Here is an 18438-nt window from a genome sequence, read left to right as displayed (position 1 = left end):
GATCAAAACATAGGCGAATTACCAAGTAAATCTTCTTTCTGCTCTTCTGGCATAATGTAAGATAATGATGCACTGAATTTCATTTATAAAGATGACACTACTAACTTTCTGGCAGAAGGCCAGGCCCACAAGTTGTATTGCTATAGGGAAAATGGATCCGCACAAAGCCGTCTTCTTTCTAGTAACCATGTGACAAAGAAGCATAAATTGGTTAGACGCCAGAGTTGGGGTATACAGAACCATAGTGGGGCTAGCCTTTGAACAGCTGACCTGCTGCACCAACGATATTAGATTCATTAAAGGGGCTGTATACTGGAAACAGTGGTAAAATGCAGCCAAGATTCATAAGCCTAGAGCAAAGCATCCTTGGTACTTCACATTTCAAAAATAGCTTTCTCTGCATTTCTGAACATGTTAATGGCATAGGATCTAAATCTTCTAAGTCAGCTCGGAGTCCTCAACAAGAAAGAAAGTATGATCAGTCATTGTTACTAAATTACTTTGAGGGTCTAAATGGTGCCAGAGATTAGTAAGTAGAAGATCAGGAAAATGAAAACTGCTACCTAAGTTAAGAACCATTATACATAGCTTATATTTAATAAACAGGGAAGAATTGTATTTGCCTGGCTAATATTTATTTCTCAAATGTATGAAGGATGGAGGAGAAATGTAATGAGATGGGGAAGATGCCAAGATAATTTGGGATTAAAATACCATGGATCAGGAGTTCCCGTCGTGGCGCAGTGGTTAACGAATCTGACTAGGAACCATGAGGTTGCGGGTTCGATCCCTGGCCTTCCTCAGTGGGTTAAGGATCCGGTGTTGCCGTGAGCTGTGGTGTGGGTTGCAGACGCGGCTTGGATCCCATGTTGCTGTGGCTCTGGTGTAGGCCAGTGGCTATAGCTCTGATTGGACCCCTAGCCTGGGAACCTCCATATGCTGCAGGAGCGGCTCAAGAAAAGGTAAAAAGTCAAAAAAAAAATACCATGGATCAAATGCTTGAGTGAGCATTCGAAAGCCCCAAGGCAGCTCTGGGTTCTTATCACATTTTCTCTGCCCAAGGCTTCTGGATTCCCTCAGTCCCTCCTCCAAGTCTTCCATGTTACATGCCAGATTTCCTATGTCAAGAGGAGAACCAAAACCCCCAAGGAACTGGTTTCTCTTTATACTTGCTCTTCCCTTTGTCAGAAATGTACCTTCTACCTTTCTTCATAAAAGTGACATTTGTTCTCCAAAATCCAATTCAAATGTCACCTGACACATTCATATATGAATGCCTAGTGTGGGCTGGCTATTGTGCACTTCTCCTGGGAGATATATTTAATATATTTGATTGGCCATTTTGTGATTCTCTCCTCTATGCTTCCACTACAATCTTATGACACTTCCATATAAGTACTTACCACCTCTGGGAAATATTTACAAGATTCTCTTTTACAAAGACCATGAGCTTCCAGAACTAAGAAACCTCATCTTACCCATTTTTGTATCCACGGATATAATATAATACAGTGCCTCGCACATAGCAGATGGTTAATACATGTTTAACTATTCTCCCCCTCCCTATCATTTATATTTGCTATTTTCTACTTAATCATCTGACTTGATTCTCAATCCTTCTGTCCCTATTATTCCAACTGCTCTGACCAATGTTGCCAACAACATAGTTCTTACTGAATTTAATGGAAGAATGAGACAAACTTCTTCCCCTGGGCTTGCTATATTGGTAAGATGTAAGAGCTGCTAGTAGCTATTTCTGCCACCTTATAGGGAGAACCTACCTGAAGAATGAGGCCAATACAAAAGGAAGCAGAACTGAGAGTCCTGATGACATCATTTGAGCGCCAAAGGTTCAGCCATGTTTTAAGCCAGCTTCATCAGGGACTTAAAAAATTTTTTTTCTATTATAGTTGATTTACAATGTTCTGTCAATTTCTGCTGCATCAGGGACTTTATAGTTTGAACTGAGCCAGTAAATCCTATGCCCTCTTAAAACACACACACACATACAACAAAAACCCCCTTAATCCAGTTTAGGCCAGTCATCTGTCACAAACTGAGAGAGTCCTAACATTGCTAATGATCTCTGTATCCGTATTTCTTAAGCTTCAGATATGTATCTCCAAGTGTTTATAGGTTTTCTCCTCTTGAATTTCCCACAGATACCTGAAACTTGCCCTGTCTAAAACCATACATCTTCCTCCTCTGATCATGATCACAGTGAATAGTACAGCACCTTGTCAGAAACCTGGGTGGCTTCCTTGGCTCCTCTTTTTCTCCCCTCAATCAAATTACCAAATCAATTTTTTCTACCTACTAACTCAATCTGCCCTCATCTGTCTCCATTGCAGCTACTCTGATTCAGCACACCATCATTTCTTATGTGCATCAATGCACCAGCCTTCAAACTGCCTTCTTTGTCTTCCCCATGCCCTCTCCAATCCTTTTCTCCCCATTTTACCCAATTTTTCCTTTGTTACATTTTTCATAAATTACAGTAACACATGCTTATTGTAACAAGTGAAACAATACAGAACTATAAAAGAATCACTAAACAGTTCTCTCTTTCCCATCCAACCCCCTTCCATCTGAAGTAATCAGTAATTCAGTTGGGTGCCTCTGCTTCCCACATCTGTTTCTAAGTAATTATCTATATATCTGTAAACATTTTTAGGATTTAAAAATCTTTCTCTTTTTAATGAAAATGTAATAGTATTATGCACATTACTCTGATTTTTATTAGCTAACAAAGGAACATGGCTATTCTTTCAGATCCGTATATAAAACTCTAACTTATTTTTTTTATTTTTATTGTTTAAAATGCTATTTTATTTCCTTTAAAATTTTTTTATTATAGTTGATATCTAACTCATTTCTTTTAATAGCTGTATAATATTCAATATTATGGCTATGTCACAATTTATTCAGTCAACCATTTCCTTATTCATAGATATTAGGGTTATCCTTCTTTTTGCCACTAAAACACTACTATAATAAACATTCTTATATATATAACATGATAATATATATAAGAATATAGTGGTATTCTTAAATACGTAGGATAGATTCCCAAAACTGTATCAAAAGTATCATAATGTTTAATTTTGCTAGAGAGTTGGATTATTATCCAAAGTGGTTGTAACAACTTATATTCTCAAATGTGATACACCACATTAATAGAATTAAGTATAAAAATTATATGATCATCTCAAAAGATGTAGAAAAGCAACTGACAAAATTCAACATTCCTGTGATAAAAGCTCTTCACTAATTAGGTATAGAAGGAACACATCGCAACATAATAAAGGCTATATACAATAAACCCACAGGTAAAATGATATTTAACAGTGAAAAGTTGAAAACTTTTCCTCTAAGATCAATAAAAAGATAGGATGCCCATTCTTACAACTTCTCTACAACTTAGTACTTGAATCCTACAGTCAGAGCAATTAGGCAAGAAAAATAAATAAAAAGCATCCGAATTGGCAAGGAAAAAGTAAAACTGTCTCTGTTTTCAGATAATATGTTCCTATATAGAAAACCCTAGATTTCACCAAAAAACTGTTAGAAATGATAAATGAGTTCAGTAAAGTTGTATGATACAAAAATCAACATACAAAAATTAGTTGGGTTTCTATACTCTAACAATGAACTATTCAAAAAAAGACTTAAGACAAAGATCCCATTTACAACAGGATACAAAGTTTCAGTCATGCAAGATGAGTAAATTCTGGAGGTTTAATGTATAGCCTGATGACTATAGTTAATAATACTGTATTCTATACTTGAAATTTGCTAAGAGACTAGATCTTAAATGTTCTCACCACAAAACAAGGGTAACTATGTCAGGTGATAGAAATGCTAATTAGCTTGATTGTGGTAATGATTTCACAATGTGTATGTATATCAAAATACCCATCGTACACCTTAAATATATATACAATTTTTATTTGGCAATTGTACTTCAATAAAGCTGGAAAAACAATTTATGTTCTTTCCAGAAGTACACGGATTTCCCCACACGATTAGCATAGGATGTTATTACAAAATTATTGCTATTGTATTTGGGTGATGGATAGAACATGACATATCATGCATATCTTATTTATTTTAAAAATTAAATTTTCTTTGTTTATTTTAAATTAGTAGTACATGTATATGCTTTAAAAAGTTCAAGTGATACAGAAACATGGAAATTAAGTTAACTGTCTCTCTCCACCCTCACCCCAGTTCTCTTCCCCGGAGCAAATATATAGTTAATAGTTACAGATTTATCACAACTTTTTTAATCATTTCCTAAGTAATTTCCAATTCTCTGCTATTACAAATAGCACAGCAAAGAAAATCACTGTTGATAAATGATTTTCCACCTATGAGTACATATGGAAATAAAAGTAGAATTGCTGGATCAGAATTCATGCATTTAGCATTTGAAGATATTTGCCATGTGATCGATCCATTATTGACATTGATCCTGTGCTTGCTATTGCCTTTAGGATAGTTTCTATGTTCCATAAAATGGATGCCATGGCCTGGGATGATTTGGACTCTTACAGACAGTTCATTTGTTATCACTTCCCCTTTAGAAATCTATATTAACCATACTAACTGCTTTTGGTTCCCCAAATGGGCCAAGTTCCGCTTTACTCTAAGCCTTCCAACATACACGTTCTCTCTGCCTGCTTTACCTTTCCCTCAAATCTTCACTCAGCTAGCTTTTTTTTTGGCCACGCCTATGGCATTTGGAAATTCCCAGCCCAGGGCTTGAACTTGCACTCCAGCAATTATGCCAGATCCTTAACCTGCTGAGCCACACGGGAACTCCTAAGCTAACTCTTTAGCTTTGGTCAGGTTGCAGCTCAGATGTTATCCCCCATTAGGAGACCTTCCCAGACCTCCCAGGTCTAAATCGGGTGCTGATGTGTTTCATAACCCCTTGTGCTTATCCTAGAATACCACTTACTATACTGTGTTGAAATCATCTACCTGTGAGTGTTATGAGGGTAGGGTCTTATTTTTTCACCACTGGGTCCCAAGTGATCAATAAGTAGTAGGTACTTAATAAACATGTATTGAATGACTGTATGAATGAATGAACAAAAAGGAAGTTGTAGTAATTCTTCACTTGTGAAACAGAAGGGTAGAAGAACAGAATCTAGATTTAGGTGGGGATGCATAAGAAAGTAATATACTACAGAGCCAACGGGAGCCTTCTGTCTACACATCTGCCTTAGCCTCTGATATTTTGAGGAGCCATGCAAAAGGGAGCTGACAGTTCACCACTTAACCAACAGATTAACCTTCTTAGCCTTTGCTTCTTGAAACCAAGTGCATGCTTTTAATTCTTACTGAGCCTCTCATGGATGCTAATGAAAAGGCTCATTTGACCATCCAAACTGAAACCCTGAGTATTCAATCATCCAGACCTCATCTAAATGGTTATTATCATTATACTATAGAAATCAGGAATAGGTAGGAGCAAATTATAACAATTGGACCATCTATTCTAGTAGTTCAACATCTTTTTCCTACCCTAATACATCTGAAGGATATGAGTACAATCTCATCAGTAATAGTACTGCTTCTGTATAGTATTCTTAATGGGGTACAGAGTGGTCAGGATTTCCAGGGGTATGTACAACTTGAACAAACTCCTTAGATAAATTTGTCTTGTTTTGTATTGTTTTAATGGCCGTACCCAAGGCTTATGGAAGTTCCTGGGCCAGGGATTGAATCCCAGCTGCATACTGCAGCCGCAGCAATGCCAGATCCTTTAACCCCCTATGCTATGTCGGGGACCCAACCCCCACCTCTGTAGCAACCTGAGTCCCTGAACCCAGATTCTTAACCCACTGCACCATAGCAGGAGCTCCTTTAGACAATGTTGAATATCTTGCACCTGAGTTGAGAATCACAGATTCTAGTTTAACATTGGGAAAAAGCTAAAATGTGAGAAGTAAAGATTTGCTCAAAGTCATATTGGTAGTATAATTACTAATGGCAGAGTTGGGACTAGAATCCTAGTCTCCTGGCTTAGAGTTCATAATTTTTCCTAATATGGAGAAACAAATAACTAGAAGGAATTAAAGAGGGTGAGGCAGACCAGAAGTACCTTTAGAGAAGTTCAGGTCAGTTGGATCTGTGACCTCCTTAAACAAGAAGATATTCCTCAAAGATATCTTAGAGCATTTTTCTAGTGGAGGTGAGCATGTTCACACTTTACCTTACATGATGCTGTATTGCTTAAAATAAAAAATAATGAATATGCATTATTTTTGTAATTAAAAAAATCTCACAAATATTTCTAAGCAGCCTAATTTTTAAAGAACCTCTATACCAAGTTCACTGTAGGACTTAACATGCTAAGGACAAGAGTTTGATAGCTGTACCAATTGGCACAATGTCTTACAAGTAGTTGGTATTCTACAAATGATTCTTAACTGAATATCAGTGGCGAAAACCTGCTAGGAGCATTTATTGCAGGACTAGTTCCATGAATGAAAATATAGCTTTAAAGGGCATTTTTGAGTATGAGCAAGCTAAGATGGTTTAGCTTACTTAGTATCTTATTTGATATAAAGCCACTTTTCAGAGTGTTTGCTTAAGCTCTTGGCTCCTATGACCAGCAGGCAACCCTGGGGACTGTACATCTGAAAGCAACAATCCTTTTCAAGTCTACACACATGGTAAACCCTCAAAAGCTTTAATTTGGCCTTCTGAACAAGCCCCTGAGACTCTGTCAGCTCTCAAAATGAATTTAGTCCCTCTCATTTGATAATAGCACAGTGATGGCTCACTGAAAAGCAATAAATACAAGAGATACTAGAATGAGGGCAGGTTTTAATTCCAGCTAACATGTGTATAGGCAGAAAGTCTGTTTCTTTGAGACCATAGCCTTTCATGTTCATCTGTATCAACTTAACGGTAGCTATGACCTATTTCATTATTATTTTTAAGAAACAAAAGAAAGGATATATTTTGTCTTATTTTTTTTCCCCTCTACTATTTTGTAATAGCAAAAAAGAATACTAACTTTTTTTGGCTCTGTCCAAAAGTAAACACTGACAAAAAAGGGACACATGTACACAGCCAGAGTAAGAGAGTGATATGGAATTGTGCAGACATGATCATTTATTGGGATGAGGTAGGCCATAGCTTTTGGCTTGGAGTCTTCTTCCTATGGGCTTGGATAGCATCAGTAAGTACAAAAAACGACAATCTGGCTGAAAGAGTACCTTTGTAGGAATTAGAATGGTTATTCATAAATTAACAAATATGAGGGCCTAAAATGCCTGAGAGACCACACTACTATGGTCATTTTCCAGATAGAATTTAGTAATAGTTGTTAATAATTTCTGAAGCGTTTTTGCATACATTAACACTTTTGATCATTACAATGATGGCATGAGTAAGCAGGGCTAATTCTTCCCATTTCCAGCTAAGGAAACTGAGGTTCAGAGGTATGTCACTCCTCCAAAGGTCGCATGGCTGATAAAGTGGCAGTAACATCAGGACCAGGATCCAGAAATTGTGACTCAGTCGAATACCTTTTCTATCACACAATGCTGTACTTTTATTTTTTTTCTCATACTAGGACAGAAACAGGGGAATGGCGGGTGTGGAGAGATATTAGTATTTTGATTGATTTCTGAAAATGGTTCTACAAAGAAGAGAACAGATGGTTTCACAATAATATTTATAAAATATGGAAACTACCTCTGTGGGAATTCTGGATTCATGTTATCTGATTCTAAGACCTCACGACCCTCTGAATATATATTCTCCATTTCATTCTAACTAGAAAATGAAGTTCTGCAGGTTTCTGGAGTACTCTCCAATAGATGACCAAGCAAGCCACCTAGAACTATTATTACTTCAGAAACACATCACAAGGATGGGTCTCAGCAGGAAATCCTGGCACAGATTTCTGGAACTGTCATGACTCACAACACCTACAATGAAGGGATCATGCTTTCCTTGCAGAACAAAAACAACCAAAAGGCCTCATATAATTAGAAAAAAAAATGAACTTAAAGCTGATATCAAATACTTTTGGCCAACTCAAAACAGGAGCAGTAAATTTAAGGTAGAGATGTAGGAAAGAAAAAGACTTCACTCATGTTCTTAAAGTGACAAAGTGCCAAGAGTTACACTGGAGGAGAACTAACCCTGTGTTTGGGACTCCTGCTTCCTAGTGAATGTTTTCATTTATAGGATAATCCAAATGAAGAAAATGAGATGAAGCCATCATTTCTTGAATGGTGGCTCAGAAAATCAGGTATGCCCTGGATATAGCCACTGATATTTTTTTAAGGTAAGAGAGACTATCTATGTTCTTCCTGTAAGCAAGTAGTTTAGTAGTCTGATGGAAACAGGAAAATAGCCAGATTTATTATTGGTCAACCTAAAGATCACTACATCCCTTGCTTTTCCTAAGTGTGAATGAACCATTTGTTAACATTTTCCCCCCATAGGGATTAGTGAAGATCACCAAGCTTAAGACCTATAGTTCCTAGACAGAAAATCTAGACTCCTTCCACTTCTGCCCATTTGTTTGGTCATTCATTTAACAAATGTTCTGGTGTCTTCTATGTACTGGTTCTGTGTAAGGTAAAATTCTACTTTCACCACCCTGCCTTTGCTTCATTTTCACCTGTTGCCAATAAATGCATCTACTCCCTCATTAAAAAGTAAGCTTATCTGAGAGTCTCATTCATTTCTGGTGATGCCTAGAAGTCTTGTTAAATGACAATAAAATAAAGTTTAAGGAATTGGAATTAAATTAAAGATAGTAACAGATCAAAAGTTATACAAGCTGTATAGTAGAAAATTGACAGAACACTGTAAACCAGCTATAATGGAAAAAATAAAAATCATTATATAAAAAAATTTTTTTTAAATTATACAAGGAATTAGAACTGATTTTCCTGCTCTCTTTTAAAGCTTATTTTTTTTCTCTTTTAAAACTCTTTTGACCTCTGAAAAATGTTTTCTTCTGGAAATTCCTGTCATGCTCTTAAATGTTTGAGGTTTTTTGTTTTTCAGGGTTTTTTTTGATACTTGTGATGCAAACCTGAGCTGGAGAGCTAAATTTTTGTTATAATATATCAGGTAACTTGTGGATTTAGAATTAACACTTGATAGGCTTTTTTTTTTTTTTTGGCCTTAAATCACACCTATCCGTTCAACCTCTTACCCTGTTCATATGGTTTATAGATTGACTCACTTCCTCAATGAGTTCTTTATTTTTATAAAAAAGAGTCAGCTCATTGTCTTGAGATACAGTGATATACACTGTAGACATACATATAATGTCTCTTTAACATTATATATTTGGTGTCTAGGAGACACCTCAAACTTAGCATGCCTAACTGAATTCTTGATTTCTTCCTTATACCCACCTCCTCTCCTGTTTTTTTCCCATCTCAGAAATGGCAAATCTACTGGTCTAGTTCCTTAAGTTCAAAACTATGAGGTCATCCTTGGCTCTACTGTCTCTCATACCTCTAATCTAATCAACCCCAATCCTGTCAGGTCTTTTTTTCAAGGATCTGTCTGCAATCTGACCACTTCTCCCCATTCCTACCACCTCCATCTTGGTCTAAATCACCGTCAACTCTCACCTGTGTTACTGTTGTACTCCCCCAACAGGACTTCCTGCTTCTGTCCTTTCTCCCTGCAGCAGCCAGAGGGATTCTGTTAAAACAAGCTAGATCTTGTCACTCCTCTGCCCCAAATAGCTCCAATGGTGCCGCTTCTCAAGCAGTGTAAAGGTCAGAGTCCTTATCTTGGCTTAGGATAAAGCTTTAGATTTGACTTTGCCCTTCTATATTATCTCCTTCCCTCTCTCTCTTAATCACTCTGCTCCCAGCCAGATCTTTCTGAAACATATTAAACATTCTTCTGCTTCAGCACATCTGTATTTGCTGTTTCTTCCCTCTTCCACCTGCTCCTCGCAAATATTCACATGGCTCATACCTTCATTTCAACCAGGTCTCTTCTCAAAGGCTCCCTTATTAGAGGGATCTTCCCTGATCACTTTACAGCATATTTATCATACTCTTGCTCTTTGGTCCTGTTATATTTTTCTCCACAACACTTATCATCACAACTGTTTTTTTTGCTTTTTTTTAGGGCCGCACCCTTGGCATATGGAGGTTCTCAGGCTAGGGGTTAAATCGGAGCTACGGCTGTTGGCCTACACCACAGCCACAACCAATGCCAGATCCGAGCCTCGTCTGTAACCTACACCACAGCTCATGGCAACGCTGGATCCTTAACCCACTGAGCAAGGCCAGGGATCGAACCCGCAACCTCATGGTTCCTAGTCGGATTTGTTTCTGCTGCACCACGATGGGAGCTCCTATCATCACAGTTTTATTGTCTGTCTCTTTACACTGGAAGTTAAGCTTTTCGAGGGCAACAAGAAATATTTATTGAGGGTCTACTGTGTGCCAGCTCCTTTTCTGGGCAATGAGGATGTATAAGTAAACAAACATTAATATTCTTACGGCATTTTCATTCTAGTGTTATAGAAGCTGCTTCTAGTGTTATAGAAGCTGCTATAAATTCTCAGTAAATATTTGATGAATGTATCGAATAAACATAGCATACACTCCACAGTGTAACAGAAATGGTTCAAAGGTAAAGGAGATTTGTATTGGCCCATCACCCTTAAACTCATGGGAGAACCCACTACATCTAAAGAAATGGTTCTATAACCTCCCAGGTGAAAGGATGGAGATCTAATCAAATCCCACCCCCCAGGCATTCTATACTCCTAACTCTAAGGGGCATTTGGATTCCTCTCAGCTATACTGCTTAAAGAAAATATCTGCGATTACATGAGAAATTTGGCACTGGCACAAAGTGACAAGGGTCTAGTGACTGACAAGAGTATCAAGCCAGGAGGGAATCTGATAAGAAGTGCTAAAAATTAATAAGAGAGGCTTTGCCCTTCACCAGAGGGAAAAACTATTTCGTATCAAAACAATAAACACTGTAAGGAAGAGCAGTACCAGAGATGCTGGTAGCTAGATCCAAATAAAGTAGTTTGGAAGAAAGGAAGAAGCTGCCTTCTTCACAAGAAAACGTGGGAAGCCAGATGAAGAGGTAAACTTTAGAAGCTATTAGATTTCCCCCGAGGAGAGGAAGCGAAGACCATGCCCACTACAGAAGGGATAATATTGTTCTTCTCTCTTCCTTAGCAATCAGGGAATATGAAAGATTTGGTGGTACTGGGAGTAGCTCAGGGGAAGAGTCAAAGGTGGAAAGACCTACATGCATCAAAGAATAAGATAATAAGGAGAGGAAAGGGGCCTTAATTCTCAGTTCTCAGCTTTCACAAAATTTTCTGAAGACCTGGCTACAGGCAGCATGTGAATGATGGATGTCTATTACTTCACAGACCACATTTCTTGGGCTTGAACTTGACCACTGATTGTATGCAAACTATCTGCTCTAGAGAATGGCCCCACTGGTCCAGTTTTCGACTCAAGGGCTCAAAGCTGCTGCTACCTCCACTGACTAGAAACACCCTACTAAACTTATTCCTGACTCACTTTTCTTTATTATAGGTCCTTGTTCTGAGCTACGTTTCAGAATTCCTCCAGTTTTACTTTTTCTTGTCCTCACTGACAAAATCCTGGCCCCATTTCTTCAATTGTTCATGTCTTTTGGAACAGCTTCCATCACTGGCCATTACTTACATTGACAAATGTCAGCTTTTAAAAAATCTCATTTTCATCTTCATAAAGTCATATTGCTTTGGAAACCACCCCCCCCAAGTCATATTTCTTTGGCAGATTTAGCCAGACACATGTTATCTTTGAATCCAGATGGCTTTGCAGCAGCCCAGAGCTATGCATTCTATAAACTCTTATGCCAAAGAGGTAGCATTCTGTCAATTGACAGAATGATGTTGAAACAGAGCAATTCAAAGACTGCACAGGAGCTGCTAGCTCAACATTTTGCTATGCCCCACAAAAAGCATTGATAGTTAACTTGAATCTGTTTCATTCTCAATAGGGATGGTTTTCATGGCACATTATAACCTAGCTGAAAGGATAATCAATATCATTAATTTGTATCACAAACACCAAAATTTTGCTAGCTACTAGGCTAGATTCTGGGACTATACAAAGAAAAATGAATCCCTCCCTCAAGGAATTTATAGATGAGTTCTAGAAGCTCTAGTTCATATATTAGCATGGTAGTTGATACTAACATTGACACAATTATTATTGGATTTAACACATCATGTAAGCACCACCATGGCACAACACATTGTCAATTCCAAGAACAGAAGGAATGGAATCTTCTTGATGGCCTTAGTAGATATAGCATGTCCCCAGGAAAGATAAGGTCTTTATGGAGGGTGACTGTGAGAGTATAAATACTACTATGGCTCTCAGACATACTGTGAAAGGAATGAAGGTATCTGGGGTTTGTGGAAAGATGATCCTTGTAGAGTTGGTTCTATGTCAGAAGAGTAGGTTGGGTAGGTTAGGCTGGAAAACCTTCTTCCATGACCTTGGGGATATGGGCAATATATGAAATGGTGAAGCACACTTAAGAAAGTAGTTCTCAGAAGGGTACTCTCATTAACTGATATGTGATAAAAGATCATAGAAGTAGACTTACCATCTGCTCCTTCACTGCTTTTGCTTCTTTTATTGCGGCGAACACGCCTACTTTCCTCTTCAGAGTATGACTTTTCTTCAGGGATGAAGTAATTCAGAAGGGCCAGCTGAAAAATAATAAGTTCATGAGTCAAAGGTTGACTCCAGCCAACCACAGTCAACATAAAAAACTGTTTTTCTGTAGACATCTATCATTGTCTTAAATTCAGTATCTAAGACCTGAGCCCATCCTTCCTGCCACTGTACAAATTATTTTATTTTTGATACTATTATTATTCCAATCATGTAGGCATGAACTTTTGGTTAATCTCTGAATTCCACTCTCTTCTGCCCCAAATATCTAATGAGTGATCCTTCAAATCCCATTTCTCCATATACTTCTGGGGTCCAGACAACCTAGTCATAGATTTCTAACTTCCCTTTCTGATGTCTTCCCAGAATGATTTCTAACTTCCCTTTCTGATTTCTAACCTCCCTTTCTGATGTCTTCCCAGAATGAGACTTGAGTTTGGTATTTTCCTCTTGGACTTCATTATTTTTCCACATTCCTATTTATGCTGAGCTTTTGAATTTTTCCCAGAATGCTGTGCATCCAATTATGATTGGATGGTACCATTTATGTCAATACTCTTCTGGGAGTTAGTCATGACAAAGTGGACAGTTATTCTCTCCTTTTCTTATACTTCTACAGCACTTATGGTCTGTGAGATTCACTTTGGTACTTGGTCCCTCTACTGTCTTATGATGATCTCTCATAATAATACAAACAAGTTTCATATGTGAATGGGCCTGGTTTCACTAATGATAATCACAGCTTAAATATATACTTGCTGAATTGAATCATAATCTTCCCACATGAGTGCTTCTTTGTGGTTAAAAAAATGCTTGAGGTAAACAGTGGACAGAGAAGCAGGACTGAAAGTGATTCCAAATCCGACTCTGCCACTTATAGCTGTGTAACCTTGGGCAAGTTACTCAAGCTTTAATTTCCTCATCTATAAATAGGGATAATAATAGTACTTTGCTCATAAAGTAGTTGTTGGGTTTGCACAGTACTCAGCATGTAATATGCACTCAGTAAATGCTAGCTACTATTATAATTAAAATTAATATTAAAAATAGACTGGTTGGATAGTTTGGAGGTTAGAAAAGAAAAAAAATGAATCTGCATTTTCATCCGAGTATTGGTTCAAAAAATAAACAATTCCAGAATCCTCACATCTGCAACATCTCTGATTAATTGGGAAAAAAATAGGTAGCATTCAAGAAAGCCTTAACAGTCTACACAAACATTGTTCAAAATCCTGTGATTTACTGTTTACATAGAATAATTATACCCAACAGCTTTAATATATAACATTAGCATATTCCAGAATATATTCATGAATTAAAAACATAATCAATCAATAAATATAATCTCCAACTTGCTATAGGGTTGCACTTCAAAACATTTAGGTCAAATCATATGAAACTGCCATCTTTGTAGGTCAAAAATGGTTGAATATCAGCAATTTTACATGGTTCAACTGAGCAACATTTCTGTCACTTGACCAGAATGTAAAATGCACTTTCCCATGGAATCAAAATAATAACATTGGGCCAGGTTTCCAGATTAAGCCCATAGAAAGTAACTTAATCCACAATATACATAAACCATCATACTAGTAATAATGCAATCCCAAACTGCTATTGACAATAAAACCTCCATCATTTGCAATTCTAGAGGAACAAGTCATCATAGATAGAAGAGTCTTCTTGATAACTTTGCTGAAACTTCAGCTTTTTGGATAGGAATTAGTCTACAATATATGATTTTTTTTCTTTTTAGGGCTGCACTTGTGGCATATGTATGTTCCCAGGCTAGGGGTCAAACCAGAGCTGTACCTGCTGGCTGGCCTACACCACAGCCACAACAATGCAGGATCCAAGCCGTGTCTTCGATCTACACCACAGCTCATGGCAATGCCAGATCCCTGACCCACTGAGCATGGCCAGGGATCGAACCTGTATCCTCATGGATCCTAGTTGGGTTCGTTAACTGCTGAGTCACGAAGGGAACTCCTACAATGTATGATTTAACTCAGGGCTTACTGAATATGTAAAAGGCTATTTGCCTATACATTAAATGGCCCCAGTCCACTATGGTTTTAAGGTGTTTTTTTTTTTTTTTAAGTTACAATTACATTACAGAGAAGCATAAAGTTCTCTGGGAGCAAGAGGAAAACAACCTAATACAGACTGGGAGTGGACACCGCATTTTGGAGGAGGTGTTAACTTCTGTAAGTTCTGAAGGAGGCCAAGGATTTAGTGATGAATGGGAAACTGAAAAGGAATCCCAGGTAAAGGGAACATTGTGTTTCAAGGTTTAGAGGAAAGAGAGAGAATAGCAGTTTTTGGAAATACAAGTGACAAAATAAGAGGAAGAAATGGTGAGGAATGAGACAAGAGACATTAAACAAAGGCCAGATCATGTTAAGAAATTAAAGTTTTATCCTGTAGCAGGGGGATCCTCAGAAGGATTTTTTCCTTTGTAAATTTTGTGCCTTATGAAAATTTGAGCTATTATTTACATGCAATAAAATGCACATATTTTAAGCATACAAATGAATAGTTTTGAAAAATGTACATACCTTTGTAACCACCACCCAAATCAAGATATAGAATATTTCCATCACCCTAGAATTTTCCCTTGTGCCCTTTCCAGTCATTCCTTAGTGCCACCCCAACCCTAGGCGACCATTGTTCTGATTCTATCACCAGAGCCTAGTTTTCCCCATTCTACAACTTCACATAAATGGAATCACACAAAACGATCATATGATTTGTGTGTTGTTTCCTTCCCTCAATATAATGTCTGAAAGACTCACCCATGTAGTTGTGGGTATTAGTAATTCAGTCCTTTTTCTTCCTGAGTAGTATTTTATTGTATAGATACACTATAATTTTTTAATGCCTTTCCCTCTTATTTCCAGTTTGGGGCTACAAAGAACAAAGCTGATATAAGCATTTATGTATGAGTCTTTGTGAGGACATATGCTTTCATTTTTCTTGAGTGAACACATAGAAGTGAAACCTCTGGGTTAGATGGTAAGTATTTGTTGTAAGGAACTGCCAAACTATTTTCCAGTGACTGTACCATTTTGTACTCCCACTGGCAATGTATGAGTGTTCCAGTGCTCTGCATCATCACTACACTTGATATTGTCAATATTTTTAATTTTAACCATGCTTGTGAAGGAGTGTTTCATTGTGGTTGGCTTTTGAGTTCTTAAACTTTTTTTTTTTTTGTCTTTTTGTACTTTTAGGGTCACACCCGTGGCATATGGATGTTCCCAGGCTAGGGGTCCAATTGGAGCTGTAGCTGCTGGCCTATGCCAGAGCCACAGCAACGCCAGATCTGAGCCGAGTCTGCAACCTACACCATAGCTCACGGCAATGCTGGATCCTTAACCCGCTGAGCGAGGCCAGGGATCAAACCCGGAACCTCATGGTTCCTAGTTGGATTCGTTTCCGCTGTGCCACGACAGGAACTCCTGAGTTCTTAAACTTCTTTTTAGTGCTTTTGTTTGTCCCTTACCTTGTAACATGTTTTCCAGTCTCTTATAATGTGCTGCTTCTAATCTCCTATACGTTTGACATCTCATTAAAACTAATTAGAATCATGTACAAACAGAATAAATAAGCAATCAGGGTTTTTTTTTTTTTTTTTTTTTTTTTTTGCCACATCTACGGCATGTGGAAGTTCCCTGGGTCAGGGATCGAACCTGCACCACGGCAGTGACCAGAGCTGCTGAAGTGACAATGCCGGATCTTTAACCTGCTGCACCAGAAGGGAACTCTGGTCAGTCAGTGTGTTTTTGAATGGCTTTTCCAATAAGTAAGATGCATATTCTTGGTGGCTTAGTGGCCATTTGTTTACTGCTTATTCCCGGCTATGGCCTGGCTAGGTGAATCCATCAGATAACTGAGTTTTACATGGGTATGTTAATACAGTATAATGCTATTTCTAGGAAAAAGGAATTCTTGAAACACAGATGTTGAAACACAAACATCACAACCACAATTCCAGAATCTTCTTTATACTCTTGGTATTCCCTCATGGGCTCAGCTCTGATGGGGATTCTGGCAGGGCTTCCAGCACCTTTTTGTGTCCTGGTGGCAGCAGTAGGAGAATGTGCTTACATATGAATTGTTCCAAAGGGTCTAACGGGATCTTCTGAGAACTCAGGTTCCCAGAGTAAGAAGGCTGAGGGAGAAACCAATTCCTGCAGACAGCAGAAACAACTCCAGCTTGCATGGGTACTAGGAATAGCTCAAAGTCCTTTAAGAGAGGATGTTGATGAGTATGGGACACTCATAACTCAAATATTCATTAGAAGGAGACTGCCTGTATATGAAAATGCTTTCAATAGAACATAGTTTCTATTTTCTCAATGAAAACAACACCAAACACTGCTTAAACTGAAAGAAGATCCCTATTCACTGTGCCCTTATTGAGTCTCAACTAGAGGTAGGAGGGAAAACTATCCTTTGTGTAGTGTAATGGTAAAGACACAAAGTGGCCGCTTGCACAAAAAGTCTGGAATTCTAGCTTGAGTTCTTCATTCATTAGCATGGCCTCCAGAGGCAAGTTGTAGAATATGAACAAAACAGCCTTCTCTCTTCCAATATTGCTTTCCTATTGCACAAAGGAGGAGGTATTAGGAATGTTGGCCACAGCCAGGCATTTTGCTCAAGGGAAAAAAAATCTAATTCTTTATACTTTATTAACTGATTACGCCCTTGTTTCCTATGATAGAATTACATGGTAAACAGCACCTGCAAATGACAGGGATCTCAGCTGGAAACATTCTGTTAATAGTGAGACGAGGAATACATCCATTATTGTGAGTAACTCTCCAGATATTGCTACAAACATTTTTTTCTAATATCTCAACCCACAAAATTACTGAGTACTCCCCCCACGTTTTACCATGACATAGAATAAACTTGATTCACTTTACATTCCATGGTAATGTATTTGATTGTGTTAGATGATTCATAGAAAATTACTCATAAGGTTCTTGAGGGTAGAGACCACATTTTGTCCATATTTGTATCCCTATTGCTTGCATCTTCATAGGCCCCTATTAAGGACTTATCTGTCAAAAGAATGACAGGACTATCAGTACTCCATTCCATTAAGCCGGGATTTTATTTCTCTCAAACTGGACCACATTTCTTAGGATCAACCATGGAGAGGTAGACTATGGACACATTACACTGCTGTGAGTAATCAAGTCGAATGGATCTTAGGAGTAAGAGATTCTACAGGGCAGTGGCTCTCAAACTTTAGTGTGCATCAGAATCACCAGGCATGAGTGTTAAAATGTAGAATTCTGGGCCTTGGCATTAAAATGTAGAATTCTGGGCCTTCCTCTCCCCGAATTTAGATCAAGTAAGCTTAAGTGAGACATGAGAACCTGACTTTACAACTTGCTCACTATGGGATTTTGATGCAGGTAGTTCTTGAACCACATTTGCAGAAACTGCTATATTATTCATTCCTCAACTGGTTACTTATCTGGAGACTGAAAAAACTAAGTCCTCCTTTGCCACTGGTAAAACGGGGCTCTCACATAGATAGTGTTTTTCACCTTTTATCCTGTCATTCCTAGAGTTAATCTGTTTAGAGAAATTGGTGCTTCATCTCTCCCATCAAGAGGCAGGTACCTACCAGGCTTTCTAAAATTGGCAAATCACCTAATTTTTTTAAAAAAGATTTATCTTTCAATGTTTTGAATAAATCTATTTTTCT

General features: G+C 37.9%; 1 protein-coding gene across 4 annotated transcripts in view; it reads right to left on the bottom strand.

Moving 5' to 3' along the window:
- Positions 1-18438, bottom strand: part of EDA (ectodysplasin A) — a 336815-nt gene that overhangs the window by 101538 nt on the left and 216839 nt on the right. For all 4 annotated transcript variants that reach the window (XM_047765045.1, XM_047765046.1, XM_047765047.1 and 1 more), the window contains exon 2: positions 12643-12748. In XM_047765045.1, the coding sequence (XP_047621001.1) occupies positions 12643-12748 (106 nt within the window). The remainder of the gene's footprint in view (positions 1-12642; positions 12749-18438) is intronic.

Source organism: Phacochoerus africanus, chromosome X, assembly GCF_016906955.1.
Source record: "Phacochoerus africanus isolate WHEZ1 chromosome X, ROS_Pafr_v1, whole genome shotgun sequence".
Lineage (NCBI taxonomy): Eukaryota > Metazoa > Chordata > Mammalia > Artiodactyla > Suidae > Phacochoerus > Phacochoerus africanus.
The sequence above is the reverse complement of the archived record's forward strand: the minus strand, read 5'-3'. Positions and strand labels throughout refer to the sequence as shown.